At 45.6% G+C, this 16,449-nt stretch overlaps 1 protein-coding gene and 1 pseudogene across 1 annotated transcript in view; both read right to left on the bottom strand.

Annotated features, from left to right (window-relative positions):
* DWA1 (DWD (DDB1-binding WD40 protein) hypersensitive to ABA 1) overlaps positions 1-16,449 on the bottom strand; it is a 76,969-nt gene that overhangs the window by 50,393 nt on the left and 10,127 nt on the right. The window contains exons 2-3 of the mRNA XM_087394588.1: positions 9,959-9,990; positions 9,685-9,777 (exon numbers count right to left, since the gene is read on the bottom strand). Of these exons, the coding sequence (XP_087250714.1) occupies positions 9,685-9,777; positions 9,959-9,990 (125 nt within the window). The remainder of the gene's footprint in view (positions 1-9,684; positions 9,778-9,958; positions 9,991-16,449) is intronic.
* LOC147886861 (uncharacterized) lies at positions 12,794-13,787 on the bottom strand (annotated as a pseudogene).

The following is a 16,449-nucleotide window of genomic DNA, read 5'->3' as shown; positions in this document are numbered from 1 at the left end:
TATCTTGGGGTTATCTTCTCCAGACCGAGCTTCACTATGAGACCTGCGATGCACGCACGCTTGAGTAGAGGGTATGCCTCATTGGCCAGGCTAGAGAGGCAGTGCTTCCGCTCACACTTTCAGGATCCACGCACCAAGGGGTTGCTTTTTAACTCCTTGGCTCGCCCAGCAGGGATGTACGGCAGTCCTTGTTGGGGGCCAGACTTGTCGGATACAGAGTGGGCCCGTGTGGAGTGGCTACAGGTTCTCATGCTATCACGGATGATTCGTGGTAAGTCATCCGTTCCTCACCAGATCATTCAGGCTCAGTTTGGGTCACCCCCTTTACAGCTAGATGCTGCATTTCACGTCATCACATATCTGTACCGAGTTAGGGAATATGGGGATTATACCTCGGAGCGTAGCACGCTACCATGGATAGCTTTATCCTCTTCTATGGCACTTGCAGCAAGAGGAGATCAGATGTGTTGGTATGCACGTACAGAGAGATGGTTTGAGCGACTGGGGCTCCACATGGATACACTACCTCCCTTCCAGTATAGCATGGATGCTCCGTTCTCTCCCCTCTTATCACAGGAGATCAACCAGGTTATCCGTGAGGATCTACTACAGCTACACACTTTACAGCTAGATGCTGCATTTCAGGTCATCACATATCTGTACCGAGTTAGGGAATGTGGGGATTATACCTCGGGCTGTAGCACGCTACCATGGATAGCTTTATCCTCTTCTATGGCACTTGCAATAGGAGGAGATTAGAGGTGCTGGTATGCACATACAGAGAGATGGTTTGAGTGACTGGGGCTCCACGTGGATAGACTACCTCCCTTTCAGTATAGCATGGATGCTCTGTTCTCTCCCCTCTTATCACACGAGGTCAACCAGGTTATCCGTGAGGATCTACTACAGCTACACACTTTTCGGACCTGGTTGGAACCGAGTGAACTCCCAGTGAAGCTTAGCTTCTACAGAGATCACTTCTTACATATCACAGCGGAGGGTTTCATTGACCCACCACGATACACACAGATTCACCTACCCCACTCGATGAGGATCTCTCTTGGGCAGTTCCGGGTCTCTTCACACAGACTTCGCATCAAGAGCGGCACAGCAGAGCGACTACCCAGGGAGCGGCGCATATGCACACTATGTGACATACAGGAGGTTGAGACAGAGGAGCATTTCATCTTCAGGTGTCCTGTGTACTATGAGATCCAAGGATGTTTCCACTGCCTCTTCAGAGATAGTTATGGGATTTTAGCCCATTCCTCTCCTACCCAGACCAGCGGTGTTTGACAGGTTTCATTCATGAGGCACTTAGACACCGCGAGAGGATACTCCGAGCACGGAGACAGGAGCAGACTTCTTCCTCGCTTGATCCCTCTTAGAAATCTATCACGGAGTTCTTTCAGCTAGATCACATGGACCCCAACAAGACGAGGCCTCGACATGACCGTGACCCGAAACCCGTGACCCGACAGCTCAGACAGAGGGTCGACACACAGATCACACTTGGAGACATCCCCTCCTTGTTTAGAGTTGGAGCCCGACCAACGGGGGTCACAGTAGCCTTGGTTAGACGTAGAGCTACGACCAAGAGACGTGCCAGGACCGCACCTCTGAGTGGCCGACAACACTCTATTGCCGACTTCATGCCTCCACTGCCTCATCCATCCTGATATCTTGCTATTGCTGGGGATGATGATGATATTGATGATGATGCTGAGATTGATATATAGTCAACCACCGACATCACTATGTTGTACTTAGGACTTAGTACTGCCATTCTGCATTTTTGGCATTTTGCATTTTGCATTGGTATGGACGCTCGTATAGTAGCTCCACTACCACAGCTCGTTGTATCAGGATTTTCACAGTCTCATAGACCCATCGGTCTTCCGAAGACTTTAATAAACTTTCTTTCTTTCTTTCTTTCTCGGACCAGAAGTTCATCCTGTTCTTCCACTTTAGGCTGTACCTCATCAGGTAAATCCTCGGGAACATCTCCATGATATTGCTTTAACAAGCTCACATGAAAGGCATTATGTATCTTCCAATGCGGAGGCAACTTCAGCATGTAAGCTATCTCGTTTATATTTTCAGAAACCTGGAAAGGACCATAGTAACGCATGTTCAGCTTTGTGTACAACCTTTCCTTGCCTTTCTTATTTTTCAGCCTTGCATTCTGAAAACGCAACAAAACCCAATCACCTTCTGTGAATACCAATTCCCTGCAGTGCTTCTGCTGCTCTTTTCTGCTTGTCCCGACTTCTTTGCAAGGCATATTTGATCTTCTTGTAAGCCTCTTCAAGGCTTTCCACAAAACGATCAGCTTTGAAGATTTTCTCTTTTATATGCAAAATGGGAGGTATCTTCTTGGCACCTTCCACTATTTCAAAAGGTGCTTTACCTATGGATGTGTGCACCGTATTATTGTAAGCATATTCCAACAAAGGCAAATAATGCTCCCATTTGCTTTTGTGGTTTAAGACATAGCACTTAAACATATCAAGGATGGTAGAGTTTTCCTGCTCCGATTGTCCATCAGACTGAGGGTGAAAAGATGACAAAAAATTCAGCGTAGTGCCCATATATTCAAATAGCCCTCTCCAAAAGAGGCTGGTCATCCTCAGATCTCTATCACTGATTATGGATTCAGGCATCCCATGATACTTGAAGACATGCTGCAGAAACAATTTGGCCATTTGATCTGCTGTAATTTTCTTTCTTACTAGCACAAAGCGGGCTTGTTTGCTAAACCTGCAAATTATTATCCACAATCCATCATGTCCAGTAGGAGTACGTGGAAGATCAAACACAAAATCTATAGCTATGCTTTGCCATGGTCTATCCGGAATTGGCAAAGGGTGTAACAACTCAGGTGCCTTCTGCCTATCAAACTTTGCTTTCTGACAAACCATGCATGTTCTCACATATTCTTCCACATCTTTCCTCAAAGATGGCCAATAAAAGTATTGCTCCACTGCTGTAATTGTTGCTATAATTCCCCTATGTCCTGCATATGGAGAAGCATGACTTTCGATTATGACCTTCTGTCGCATCTGATCATTGACACAGAGTCGTCCATGCATCAAAATGAAACCCTCTTTCAACATATAGTGATCATGCCTTTGACCATTAGAAAGCTGATCATAAATAGTTGAAAATTCAGCATCATTAACATACTGATCTTTCATCACATCTAACACATTGTTGTAAGCAATGCTCACTGCTGAAACACTGGGTTTCTTGGAGACTGCTTCAGACTGTGGTTTCCTGGAAAGTGCATCAGCCACGACATTTTTGTTAACCAGCACTTGTACAATTTGAAAATGAAACGTTGAGAGGAAGTTAGCCCATCTCATGTGCTTTTCAGCTGATTTTCTCTGCGTGAGAAAATATCTAAGTGACTGATGATCTGTCTGCACATAAAAATCAGCTCCAAGAAGGTAATGTTTCCATGTGGTCAAAGCATGTATCACTGCTAACATTTCCTCCTCGTATGTCTACAAGTACAATTCAGCATCTTTGAGAACTCTACTCTCATGTGCAACCAATCTGCTATCCTGCATCAAAGTGTCTCCTATGATGTTCCCACATGCATCACAAGTTACAGCAAAGGGTTTTGCAAGATCTGGCAAGATAATAGGTTCAGAACACAACTTTTGCTTCAGCTCTTCAAAAGCTGCATTTTCCTTTGGTCCCCACCGAAACAGTACACTTATGTAAAGCATGCAAGGGAGAAGCAATATCTGCAAAGTACTTTATAAACCTCCAATAGTATGAACACAACCCAAGGAAGCTTTTGACTTCATGCAGATTTTTCAGTATGAACACAACCCAAGGAAGCTTCAGACTTCATGCAGATTTTTCAAAATTGGCCAACTCCTTATGGCCTCAACTTTTGTAGGATCCGTCTTGACTCCATCCTTTGACACTATATGACCGAGAAAACGAATCTCATGCATAAAGAACTCACTTTTCTTGGCGTTTATTAACAGCTTGTGTCTTTCAACTCTTGAAACACAATAGTGAGGTGTTTCATGTGCTCCTGCTCATTTTTAGAAAACACAATGATGTCATCGAAGAAAGTGCCCACAAACTTTCTGTGTGCTCTGAAAATTCTATCCATCATTCTACTGAAAGTGGCAGGTGCATCAGTCAAACCAAAAGGCATCACAAGGAACTCATATAAGCCAAATGAAGTGCGGAAGGCAGTCTTGTAGACATCTTCAAGCCGTATCCTTATCTGATGGTATCCACTTTTAAGGTCAATACGATTAAACACTGAGGAACCTTCCAACCGATCCAATATATCATCAATGCGTGGAATTAGAAAACGGTTCTTAAGTGTGACTTTATTCAAAGCCCTATAATCAATACACATTCTCCAACTGTCATCCTTCTTTTGCACAAGCAACACAAGGGAACAGGAAGGAGAATTACTTGGCTGTATTAATCCCTTTTTCAAGAGTTCCTTCACTTGTGACATTATCTCTTCCTGTTGTGCCTTACTGACACGATAGGGAGGTATATTACGCGGTGCGCTTCCTGGAATTATATCAATTTGATGATCCTCAGGCCTCTTGGGAGATAATTCTTGAGGAAGTGCATCTTAGAAACAATCTTGAAAATCTGAAATAAAAGCACCTCTTTCTCTATCTAAAGCAGAAAGAGTAGAGCCTTCCTGAACTGGTTGGCTGTCCTCTTTGACAAAAATCAAGTACGCTGAAATATGACGCTTTATTACATTGGAAATACAAGAAGCTGAAACTACAGGGATGGACTCCCCTTTCAACTTTACATCAAGTACATGATTTTTGCTTCTATGAGTTAAAGAAATCTTCTTGTTTCTCATCTGTACATCAGTCCCTACCCTGTACATCCAAGGCATCCCAAGCAAAGCATCACTCTGGCAAAGGCATAATGTAGAAGTCCTCTGCATCCTGATATCCCTGGATATGCATCCTCAACTTGCCAATGATAGGAGTGACAGGTGTGTTGAGTTCAGGGTTGGCCATATCACATATGCCGGATGGCCCCATTTCCTCAAGCTTGATGCCAAGCCTTCCTGCCATATCAGGAGTTATGAAATTTGCCTTTGCCCCAGAATCAAAGAAAAACAAACAATTCTGATTTCTGATTTTTCCCCATGCTCTGCACATCTCAGTCTTTTTCATTTCCTCTTCATCATGTGCATGTGGCAAACTCCCAATCACATCTACAAGAAGTCTTGCAGAAGGTTTAGGCCTTTTGCCCTTCCGATCAGCCTGATTATCATCATTCTTATCATCATCTGACCTGTCTCTTTTCTTGGATGGGCAATCATAAGAGTGGTGTCCCTCTCCTTTGCATATAAAACATTTGTTTCGCTCCATGAGTGACTTTTTCTCTTCATCAGATAACTTGGTACAGGGCTGTTTATTAGGCTGTCCACGCCTTTGACCAGCTTTGAATTGGGCTTTTCCTCCCTTTTGAAACATTCGTTTACCCATAATTTTTGTTTTCACATTTGATGTCCTTCTTATCCTGGTGTTTGGCAGCCCATTTGTTGTCTTCTTTCTTGCTGTCCATAAAGCCCAAATTCCTCTCCTTATGCTGTCTTTGCATTCTCAATTAATTGAGTCATAGAACCCACCTTGGTTTTGATGGCAATAATCACGTAGCTCACTAGGCAATCCACAACAGTACCTCTCTATTTGCTCTTTCAAAGAAAGCTGCATGTAAGAGCTTAATGGCAGCAAAACATCCCAAAACCTCTGGGTGTGATCATCAAGATTCTTGCTAAGTTTGTATGACAAGTCATGCCAGTGTGAAAGTACTTCAACTTCAAAAGTTGGAGTAAGCCAAGTAGAAGAGAACACTTGCTTAAATTCTAGCCAAGTAGCAAGTGCATCTCCATGAAGCATAAGGTTGGTGTCCCACTTAAGTGCATTGCCTTTCAAAAATGTGGCAACCTTCCTCATCTTGGATGCTTCTGTAAACAAATCCCCAAGAAATGCAGCATCAAATTGTTGAAGGAATGTGAGGGCTTTGTACCTGTTTTGTACTGCATTATATGTCTCAAACTTGACATGAGAACCACCATCCTTAAATTCTTTATATACATTTGATGTTGGCTGTCCCAAAGATGGTTGTATTTTTGCAGCATTCCCTTCACTAGGGAGAGCCATGCTTGGCTGAACATTAGGAATGGGAGCATGTGATGTGGCTAGCATGCCTGGCCACATTCCCACATTGTCATACATGGCTTGCTTTCTATGCCCAATTGGCCGTCAAATCAACATAGCATCAAAGATAGAATCTGTATCCCTTTTGTAAAAGTACCACCCCAACAAAAAAATCATTAGCGTCTGTTTCAACCATAAATGATTCATTGGGATCCACCCCCCCTGATCGTCCAGTGTCTAGCCGCAGACGTGACAGAGACCCAAACCCGACGACCGCAACACGACACACGAGACATCGAGGGGACGCACAGATCACTCTGGGAGACCTCCCGTCATTGTTTAGACCCGGGATATGCCCCACAGGAGTCACAGTAGCTCTGGTCTTACGTCGAGCCTCCTCCAAGAGACCGAGATGCACGGGACCCCTTGACGGACGCCAGCATCCTATTATCAGCTATGCACCAGCTAGGGTGACATGACATACGGAAGATTCCGCTCCGCTCTAGTCTTTTTTCTTTTCATTGTCATACCCAGATGTATTTGATTATGTATGATCAGACTTAGGATTCAACACGGGTGATGATGCTCATTTTAGTAGCTCCACCCTTACTGTGATTTCCTCTCTCTCAGATGATTCATTTCCAAGACCACGTCTACGTTGGTCTCTATCTGATGGAGATGTGACAACATAGAGAGACCTTAACAGTGTTGCATCAGAGAGCAAGAGGAGGCATTGGCACCTGCGACTGAGGTGAATCGAGCATAGCGACATGTTACAAATTGTTACACTTTTGAGTCTGCCTATGGACATAGTGGAGTTGATGATAAAGAGATAGATGACATGAGGATTGTGGGCCAGCGGGATGAAACGGCGACATGGAGAGACACAGCCAGAGGTGCAGAGATGGACTAGGGCACGCACGATGGACATCCAGCCCATCACAACTATATTCAAGGGGAATCACCCAACCAAAGAGATCACTATTGACATGGTGTTGGATATAGAGATCATGGAGACCACGCCCCCCACTGCCGAGAGAGACAACTCGGCAGATACAGATATAAGATATTTTTGCAGCTCATAGGAAAGCCACCTGGGCATCGCGTTATGTGTTTTGATTTTGAGTGGCGTTTGGGGCTATGAAATTATCTTGCTATTCCAGACTCCTATTCCAAACTCCTATCCCATGTCTCTCCAGCTGACAGTTCTAATTCTGCAGCCCCGTAAAGGGGGATCTTTTAGTGTGCTCAGACCACGCACCCATCCCTTTTGGGGTATAGAGTTTGCCTTCACAGGAGAGGAGAAGTGGATGCTAGAGGTGTTTGATGACATGATAAAGGAGCAGCTGTCTTGCATGATGGACAAGTGGATGGGGCTGTATGGGCTAGATCTGTGGCTCGCCTACGCCTCGTCGGCTTTCTTCCAGCTTGGTTTCACTCCAAAGAGACCGGCAGTAGGAGTGATACGGCTGCCACCTGAAGTGAAGATTCATCCGACACAGCAGCACTGAACGCTACATCAATGTGCAGAGGCGTTTGGGGTAGACTTTTCCTTCATGATGCAATGGGCACGGAAGGTGGGTGTCGAGCCAATCGCTATTCTGGTCTATAGGCGCAAAAGACTACTCTCCGTCCAAGCCCCCATCAAAATCATAGAAGTCTCGTTTTCTAGAACAAGCTCCCACTCATAGGCGAGCTTTGTTCTCTTCGACATCTTCCTCATGAGTTGGATAGTGGTGAGTTGCGACAACTTCACGATCATGCACGTAGTCAGCCTCAGTATATGATTCTTTGCCACGAGCTACAGAGAGCAGTGGTAGGAGGTCAGTTGACTCCTCTCGATCCAAGAACATATGTTCACAGCGGCTGATATTGGACGTCGTCATCACCTCCTCCCAAGAAGGGGGCCCAAGATCTAGTGCCCAGTAATTGGTAGGAGCAGAGAGGAGTGTATCTCAGCCTCGCAGGCAATAGCTTCCAGGTTTTTTGATCAGGATGACCTTATAGCAAGCAGGGCAATGTGGATTGTCCTTCACGCGGGAGGCCTCAGGACAGGGATCCTGAAAGTCTATGCTCCAGCATTCAAACAGCATCGGCCCCCTTTTGGAGACACCTGACAGAGTGCCTCCCAGATGTCGACTCGTGGAGGCGATAACAACAATCTTAAGCAAGGGGGGACCTCTTTACCTCTTTCTTGGAGATGCCCGCAGCAGAGAGGAACAATGGGAGCGATTTGTTTTTGCGATCAGCGGCAGAGACCCCTGGCGAGAGGCAAAGTTTACTAGGATTCTAGGCAGCCTCCACTTCTCCTTTGGGCAGAGGAGACACGACGGACTACTCAAGCATCCAGACCGGTTCTATGTTGGGGACTGGGATCTACACAGAGGGGGGTCCACTGGCATCTTAGCAGGCAGAGGTCCAACACTCCATAGTAGCGATATGGCAGCAGCTATAGGGAGGACCTGAGGCGGGATGGGCAGCTTGGGTAGCAGAGGCGATCCAGAGTAGCAGCGCAGAGCTTCATCCTAGGCACTCTGCAGAAGACTTGCCCTGCAGGAGAGGGAGAGAGCAGGGATCTAAACTCCATAGAGCACCTCGGAGAGCAGGAGCTTGGCTCCCAGTGGCTCAAGAGAGATATGAGTCCACGAGGCTGATCCTATAGAATATGGAGGTGCATAGGGCCGAGTTCTCGTATCACTCTTCCCACGCCAGATGGGTGCAGCTGGGGGATAGGATGACTCAACAATTTTCCAGGTCACTGGGCCACGCTCAAGCAGGGACGTAGCTGCAGCAACTGAGAGATGCACAGGGACAGATGGATGCATATGGACCCCCCAGAGATTTTGGAGGTGACCACTGACTTCTACAGGCAGTTGTTTCAGACAGAGGAGGAGGCCACCGCGATCTTCCTGGCCAGGGAGGCAGTGTGGGAGCAAGATCCAGTGGTGGTCTCTCCGAGCCTGAGCAGATGCTTAGAGGCAAGGAGGAGCTCTGGGAGGCCCTCGAGGCCCTTGCTCCTCAAAAGTGCCCTGGAGAGGATGGCCTGACTCCGACTTTCTTTTGTTTCTTCTTGGAGCAAATCCGCACTCGCTCTGGTGGGCCTGCCATGAGATTTTTGACACAAGTTCTGTCCCACAGTCCCTAAGTCGTGGTTGGATCTACTTGCTCCCGAAAAGGGGGGGACAGGTCGGAGATTTGACAGTGGAGGCCAATTACCCTATTGGACACCGCATACAAGACCTTAGCCAAGGTCTTGAGTTTGCTATTGAGGCCCCACCTTTCAGATATCAATCACTGCGTGACTACGGATGGGTCTTTGTGTTCACTACTCATCCTAATGATGTACAAGTATAGCTACATGCATCTACACTCTTTTCTCTCAATATTTCATGATACATGCTGTATAATCTATGTACCATTGAAATTTTCAAGATAAATGCATTTGAAAGAAAACCTACAAGCAATAAGACCCTATAACAACTATGCCATAGTCAAAGACCAAAACCAGGCCTACCTTAAAAGAATTGCATGCTCATCTGTCCCATAAAACTGCAGATCATAAGCTGGCCCATTGTGACGTGACAGTGATATGGTTGGCTCTGCTACCCTGTTAATAGTCTCATAACACACGTGCAAAGAGCTTAGACAAACAAGAAGAAAAAACATAATCTGCCACATGTTTGGAAAATATGACACAGAAGGATGATTCAATGAAGGAGACAAATATAATCTGCCACATATTTAAAATTATGGCACAGAAGGGTGATTCAATGAAGGAGAAAAATTACTGTTGAAACTTGCTGTCATCCAAGTTCAGCGGCTGCAAATCAAACCATTATGCTGACCCATCAGATAGAGGCCATGCAAGAAAGGACAACATATGACACATTGATTAATTCAGAGAAAATTCACAGCAGATCAAAACTGTTCAGAGACAAAACTGGTTTGAATAGTTCAGTGTTATGCGCAGCCTGTACGACACATTAATTGACATGAGGATGAGTTGACTCAAGAAACCCATGACGATCATGATTATAGTTTTACGTGACCATGTTGGATCTTTACGAACTTAAAATGAAATGATGATAGAGATAGCATTAAGAAATTCTGCTGGTTCAAAGGGATCCAACTGACAAGGAGTCACGCACTGTCAAAGTAAACAGCTTACAATGGAGCCGTTAATCCACATAAATTCCATTTAAACATCTTAAATAAATCATGAATTGACCCAAACACAAGAGCACAGAATCCAAGCATGTAGGGTTTAGAAAACCGCAATCATAACAGGAGATAGTGAAAATGAAGCCACCCCCTCCATTGGTACTTGTACAATATTTCTGCTATTGATTAAGTACAAAATACATTCAACAACCTAAGCCACTTGGGCAAGACTCTTTACACCCATGCTGAATAAACAGCACCACATCACGTAGGCATGAATCATATCTATTAATCAACATTATAGTATTCATAAGGATCATTCAGTTTGAGATGCAAGACTGTGAACACCCTTAAACTTGTAGAATTATTATGGTAATGACATTTGTTACTTTGCTTTTCTGAAGTGGAGGGAAAGAGGGAAAAAATGGGTGAGGGAGCTTACAAATACTAATAGAAGTGCAGATAGTTTATAGGAGCATACATGTTAATATAGAACTGCACAGGACCATGATTGAGCAGTAAGAACACCATATATTGGGCACATCCATAATCATGACTGAAAATTCAATGCATAAATGAAAGGCTGCTTGATTCATGTCTGCAAAATAGCATTTTTCTTTGGCAGGATTCACTGCCATGTAGATGATTTCCACAAGGTTAGGAGGACTGCTTAAGCAGACAATGTACATGAAAAACACATGAAAATTTTTTGTACAAGATGCAAGCAAGAGGCTCCACACAGGAAATTACAACTCCAAAAGTTACAATAGTGCTCAAGACAACAATTCACAATTGGAGAGGGCTTGAAATTCACATGCGGCCAGCAAACATCAGTATGACAATGTATCTCTAGAGCTACAGTCTACTAGTGACTGTGGGGTGGGAAGGTTGATGGCAATGCTCAGTATAAGCCAGAACTGACATTAGTAGAATTGGACACCAGGCAAGACACTTACAGCAATGCAAGAGGGCTGGCTCGCATTAAATATTGTTAACACTGGGTTAGAGGTTGACATAAATTACCTATACTTTTTTTAAAAATCCATATGACACCTCTAGCTTTATATGTTATCTCCAAAGTTACTGTTCCAAGAAATACCTATCCTTAGATGCTAATCTTCAAACTAATTGTTCCAAGGGTTTCCTGACCCTAAAAATGACTTTGCTTTGCAGTGCATAACTAAAGGCAGATATCATGTTAACCTGAAACGTTGCCTAGATGTCCACTAGTAGGTGCCACTGAACTAGACCAATTTCACTGTCTACAGTGATTACTGGGATTTAAAAACACCCAAAGTTCAAATTGTCATGACAACCAGACTTACCTCCAAAGTGCTTTAGAAGTGTTCACTACTAAGAGTGGAAATAAAGTCCCATGGGTGAAAGATGAGCAGGGCAATAGCATCACCATGTGCTTGGTAGGTTAAAAACGTTAGAAGGTGCCTGATATTACAGAAGATGCTTTGATCATCATGGAGGATGACAAACATATGACTGTCGTGTACAGCTGGTTACTCATTATGATCTGCCTGCATGGCTGCTGACATGAGCCTGGTACTTGTTCAAGGTTGTGCTGGGCCTGATCTGTTGCCCTGACATGCCCTGGATTACCTGGGGAATAGCTGGATGTCCAAGGGTCTGTAGCGTGCCCATGACATCTCTTTTGCAGGACTCGTTGTTCTGCTTTCTTTGGTTGGTACCAATTTAGTTTTTATTTTTTCAAGAGGAGTGGAATAGACTTAAAAACTATCTCAGATTCACAAGACATGTGTACACTGTATGTACTAATAGGAAACATAACCATCATCGATCAACCTACATTTATGGAAATATAAAATGCCCATGAGAGCCATAGTTACCAGGGAGCCGGAACATTCTGAAAACTCGGGTACCGGAACGGGAACATTCCAGGAAGGGGGAACGGGGGAACGAGAACCAGAATGCCACATCATATGACACGTCATCAATTCATATGAGAATATACAAAATTATGAAAAGGAAATCACTTTTAGCTAATAGCAGCTCTACACTTTCCATTTCAACTTTAGACTTTTAAAATTTAAAGACACTCTAAGAAGTTAGAACACTCAAAACTGAAATGTACATGTTTACAATGTGCATAGAGCCATAGAAGTAGACAATACTATAGATCCGAGAGCATATAATATGCAAAATACAAGAAAAGGAGGCCATGCCTCGAGCATCTGAATGCCTCAGTACAAATGTCAAAATAGGACTCGAGACTCTCGAGCCAAGTACATGGTATATGGATAATAGAACAAAACTCAGCTGAAGACTAAAGGTGGCATGCATGATGCCGCACACTACATAGCAATAGAGGCCTCTCCCACTCCCTCAGCCTGCTGAGCCTCAATATCCTTATCCTGGTCCTGGGTCTCATCATCCTCATGCTCAGGAGCATCCTGTTCTGTATCACTGTCAGAGTTTGACTCCTCGTTTGGTCAAAATCCAAGATATGGTTCAGGAGTGCACTCTGCCCTGAACTTGTTAAGCAAACGCAAGTTTGCAATAACAAATACAGATCATTAGCCTTCTGAACCAAGCCTGTTCCTCTTTTTGGATGCAATGTTTCCAAAATTGCTCCACAACCGCTCAACGGGTGATGAGCTAGTGCCTTGGCTGAGTATACGAATGGCCAAATGCTGCAACAATAGAGCATCTGCCCCATAGTCCTCCCACGAATGAACGGAAGAAATCTTGAACCTCAGTCTGTGCATCCTTCAAACCAAACAACCCTTTGCCTTGCCTATAATAGGACAGCTCCTCCCACACTTTTCTCCTATCATCTCCACTTAAGACAAGTCGTTTCAATACCTTCTCCCATCCTTGCACCACCTCTTTGTAAGTCTCTTGCCCCTTCCCCTGAAATTCCAGATCCAAGACAAAGGCTGCAGCCTGCAAAGATGAATGATATTCTGTCCACCGAGAGGTTGCAAGTACTCTCAACTCCTCCTTCCTCTAAGCTTACAAAACATCTATACTTTGAATGTTCTCAATCATTCTATCCATCCCTTCATACACCTTCCCAATACAAGGAGCATCCCCATCAACAAGCCTCAACATTAAAAGAATGGGCTTAGTAACTTGACACAAGAGGCGAACATCATCCCAAAAGATGTCATCCAAGACAATGGACTTAACTCTTCGAGCCCCTGCAGAGTTTTGTTCACGCCATGCATCCCACTCAGCAGAAACAACAAGCTGCCTCAATTGAGATTTCAGCTTATAAAGGTGCTTCAACATGATGAAATTATAGGCAAAGCGCGTGTCAGAATACTTCAAGAGATTCTTTTTTGGGGATATATTGCAAAAAACAGCCAAAATGTAGTGGTGGCGAGTGATGAAAGCGACAACATGATTCCCCATATCAATGGTGGGATCCACCCAATCCAACTTACCAATATCCTTCAAGAGATTATTCAGCCCATGTGCCATGCAAGGAGTGAAGGTAAGGTCAGGGTCACCCATATGTCTTTGATGGGAGTCAAAGCTTGCTCTATGGCGGTCTTCTCTGTTGCCAAAATTGTGGTGCGCAAGGCCTCACATGAAGGAGGAGTGTAAGATGGTCAAAAGGCTGCAATCTCCTTTACCATATCAATGAAGTAAGGATTGCGGGCCTTTGCTATGGCTACATCTGCTCCATAAAAGAATCGGCCCACCGCATCATCTACCTATGCCCTCCTCCCACGATTCCATGATGCCACAAGGCTAGCCTACACGACTCTCGCAGTGGGGGCTGATGAAGTGGGAGCATGTGCTTGAAGCAGTAGGAGAAGGTGCTGCATGTGAGGATGCCCTTGCTTGACCTCGAGGATCAAGAACTTTCTTCCGTGCTTCCTCAACATCCAATCTATCTACAAGTACCTGAATTTGAAATAGTCCCAGGGCAGCAGTTAATGTTTCTCTTCTTTACTCGCAATAACTGAGCTCGAACTCAGTCTGAGCCTCTAGATTTTTCTACGCCACAAAATTTGCATGTCCACTTACGTGCGCCTCCTTTTGACTTGTTGTAGAAGCTTCTAGGCACCACTTCCTTCCACCACGGAGATTTGTGGTCTTGGTTGATGCCTTGGGGAGGAGCCATTGAGAGAAGGGGGCCCCCCAGGGAGAGAAGGGGGCTGAGCCTTGAGGCCCGAGGGACCGGACTCGGGAGAGGGCTTGAGCCTTGAGGCTTGAGGGAAGGGAGGGGGCTGAAGCAAGAGTAGATGGATGGAGGGAGGGAGTAGTTGGAGGGAGGGAGTAGTTGGATGGAGGGAGGGAGTAGATGGAAGGATGGAGTAGAAGGATGGAGGGAGGGAGGAGTTGGATGAAAGGAGGGAGGAAGGGAGTAGTAGGAGAGCTGCTGGCTGGAGGAGTAGGCGGGAGGAAGCAGGTGGAGGTCGAAATGGCGCAGAAATGGCGCAGAAAACAAGGCCGCTGGTTGCAAAACGACTATAGGCAGAAACCCTAAACCCGAAATGCCGGGTTTAGGTCCGGAATGGGTTCCGGGTACCCCGAAACGGAGTTCCTTGGTAACACCCAGTCTGGAACGTTCCAGATAGGTTCCGAGGGGTTCCAGGGTTCCCACTTCTTTGGAATGGTGTTCCACACATTCTGGATGTGGGAACAGCGTTCCTTGGTAACTATACTTACCAGACAAGGAGCTAGACGGAGCAGGTATGACCAAGACCTCATCGGACTGACACATAGGGATCAAACAGGGTTGTCCCTTATCACCGACCCTGTTTGGCCTCTATATCGATGAGCTTGAGACTTTCATGGGGGCGTTCGGAGGGACCGGTTGCTCACTTGCCAGGATCATCATCAATATTCTTCTTTATGCAAATGACGTGGCACTCTTGTCGTCCACACCCGAGGGGCTCCAGTGACACCTGGATGCACTGCAGGCTTTTTGTTTATCCCATGATTTGGAGGTCAACCTTGGCAAGACCAAGGTCATTATCTTTAACACCTCTCGAGCAAACATGCAACGGAAGCAAGTTACTTTTACTTTCGGTGGGTCAACAGCTGAGATCCTATCCTCATACACTTACTTGGGGGTCATCTTCTCCGGCCCGATCTACACGATGAGACCAGCGATGCAGGCCAGACTGAGCAGGGGATACGCCTCACTGGCTCGGCTAGAGAGACAATGCTTTTACTTCCACTTCCAGGACCCTCGGACCAAGGCTCTTCTCTTCGACTCCTTGGTCTGACCAGCCGGTATGTATGGCAGCCCTTGTTGGGGGCCTGACATGTCAGAGATAGAGTGGACACGGGTGGAGCGCCTGCAGATCCTCATGCTCTCACGGATGATCCGGGGGAAACCGTCTGTACCACATCACATCATTCAGGCCAAGTTCGGTGCTTCTCCACTCCAGCTAGATGTAGCCTTTTAGACCATCACATATCTACACCGGGTTAGTTCATATGGGGACTGCTCATCAGGGAGACAGAGGTTGCCATGGTTGGCTCTCGATTCCTCCATGAGGTTGGTAGCAGAGAGAGACGAGCGATGCTGGTATGCACGGACTCACAGATGGTTTGTGAGACTAGGGTTTTACATCGATAGGATACCTCCTTTTTAGTACAGTTTAGATGCCCCTCTGGTACTCCCACCCACCATCCCGATTGGGCCACACACCAACACGTCATTCGAGAGGATCTCCTACAGCTACACACTTTTAGGACCTGGTTGAAGCCGAGGGAGCTTCCAGTGAAGCTGAGTTTCTATAAAGATTACTGTCTTCGTATTTCGGAGGAGGGATTCATCACACCACCGAGGTACACTGAGCTTCATATGCCTCACTCACTACGGATCTCCATCGGACAGTTTCGGGTATCATCACACCACCTCCGCATAGAGAGCCGTAGAGCAGAGGGGATTCCTAGGGAGCATCGCTTATTCATATTGTGCGACTGTCAGGAGGTTCAATCGGAGGAGCATTTTATTTTCAGGTGCCCAGTGTACTACGAGATCTAAGATCACTACCACTACCTCTTCAAAGACGGCTCCGGGCTCCTTTCCAGATTCCTCGCCTACCCAGATCAGAGATGCCTTGCAGCCTTCATTCACGAGGGGGTCCGACACAGAGAGTACTTACTCAAGCGACGAGGC

Source organism: Dipteris shenzhenensis, chromosome 23 (genome assembly GCF_047967505.1).
Source record: "Dipteris shenzhenensis isolate YYH24624 ecotype China chromosome 23, Dip_SZ_1.0, whole genome shotgun sequence".
NCBI classification, from domain to species: domain Eukaryota; kingdom Viridiplantae; phylum Streptophyta; class Polypodiopsida; order Gleicheniales; family Dipteridaceae; genus Dipteris; species Dipteris shenzhenensis.
This window is presented reverse-complemented; position numbering and strand designations above follow the sequence as displayed.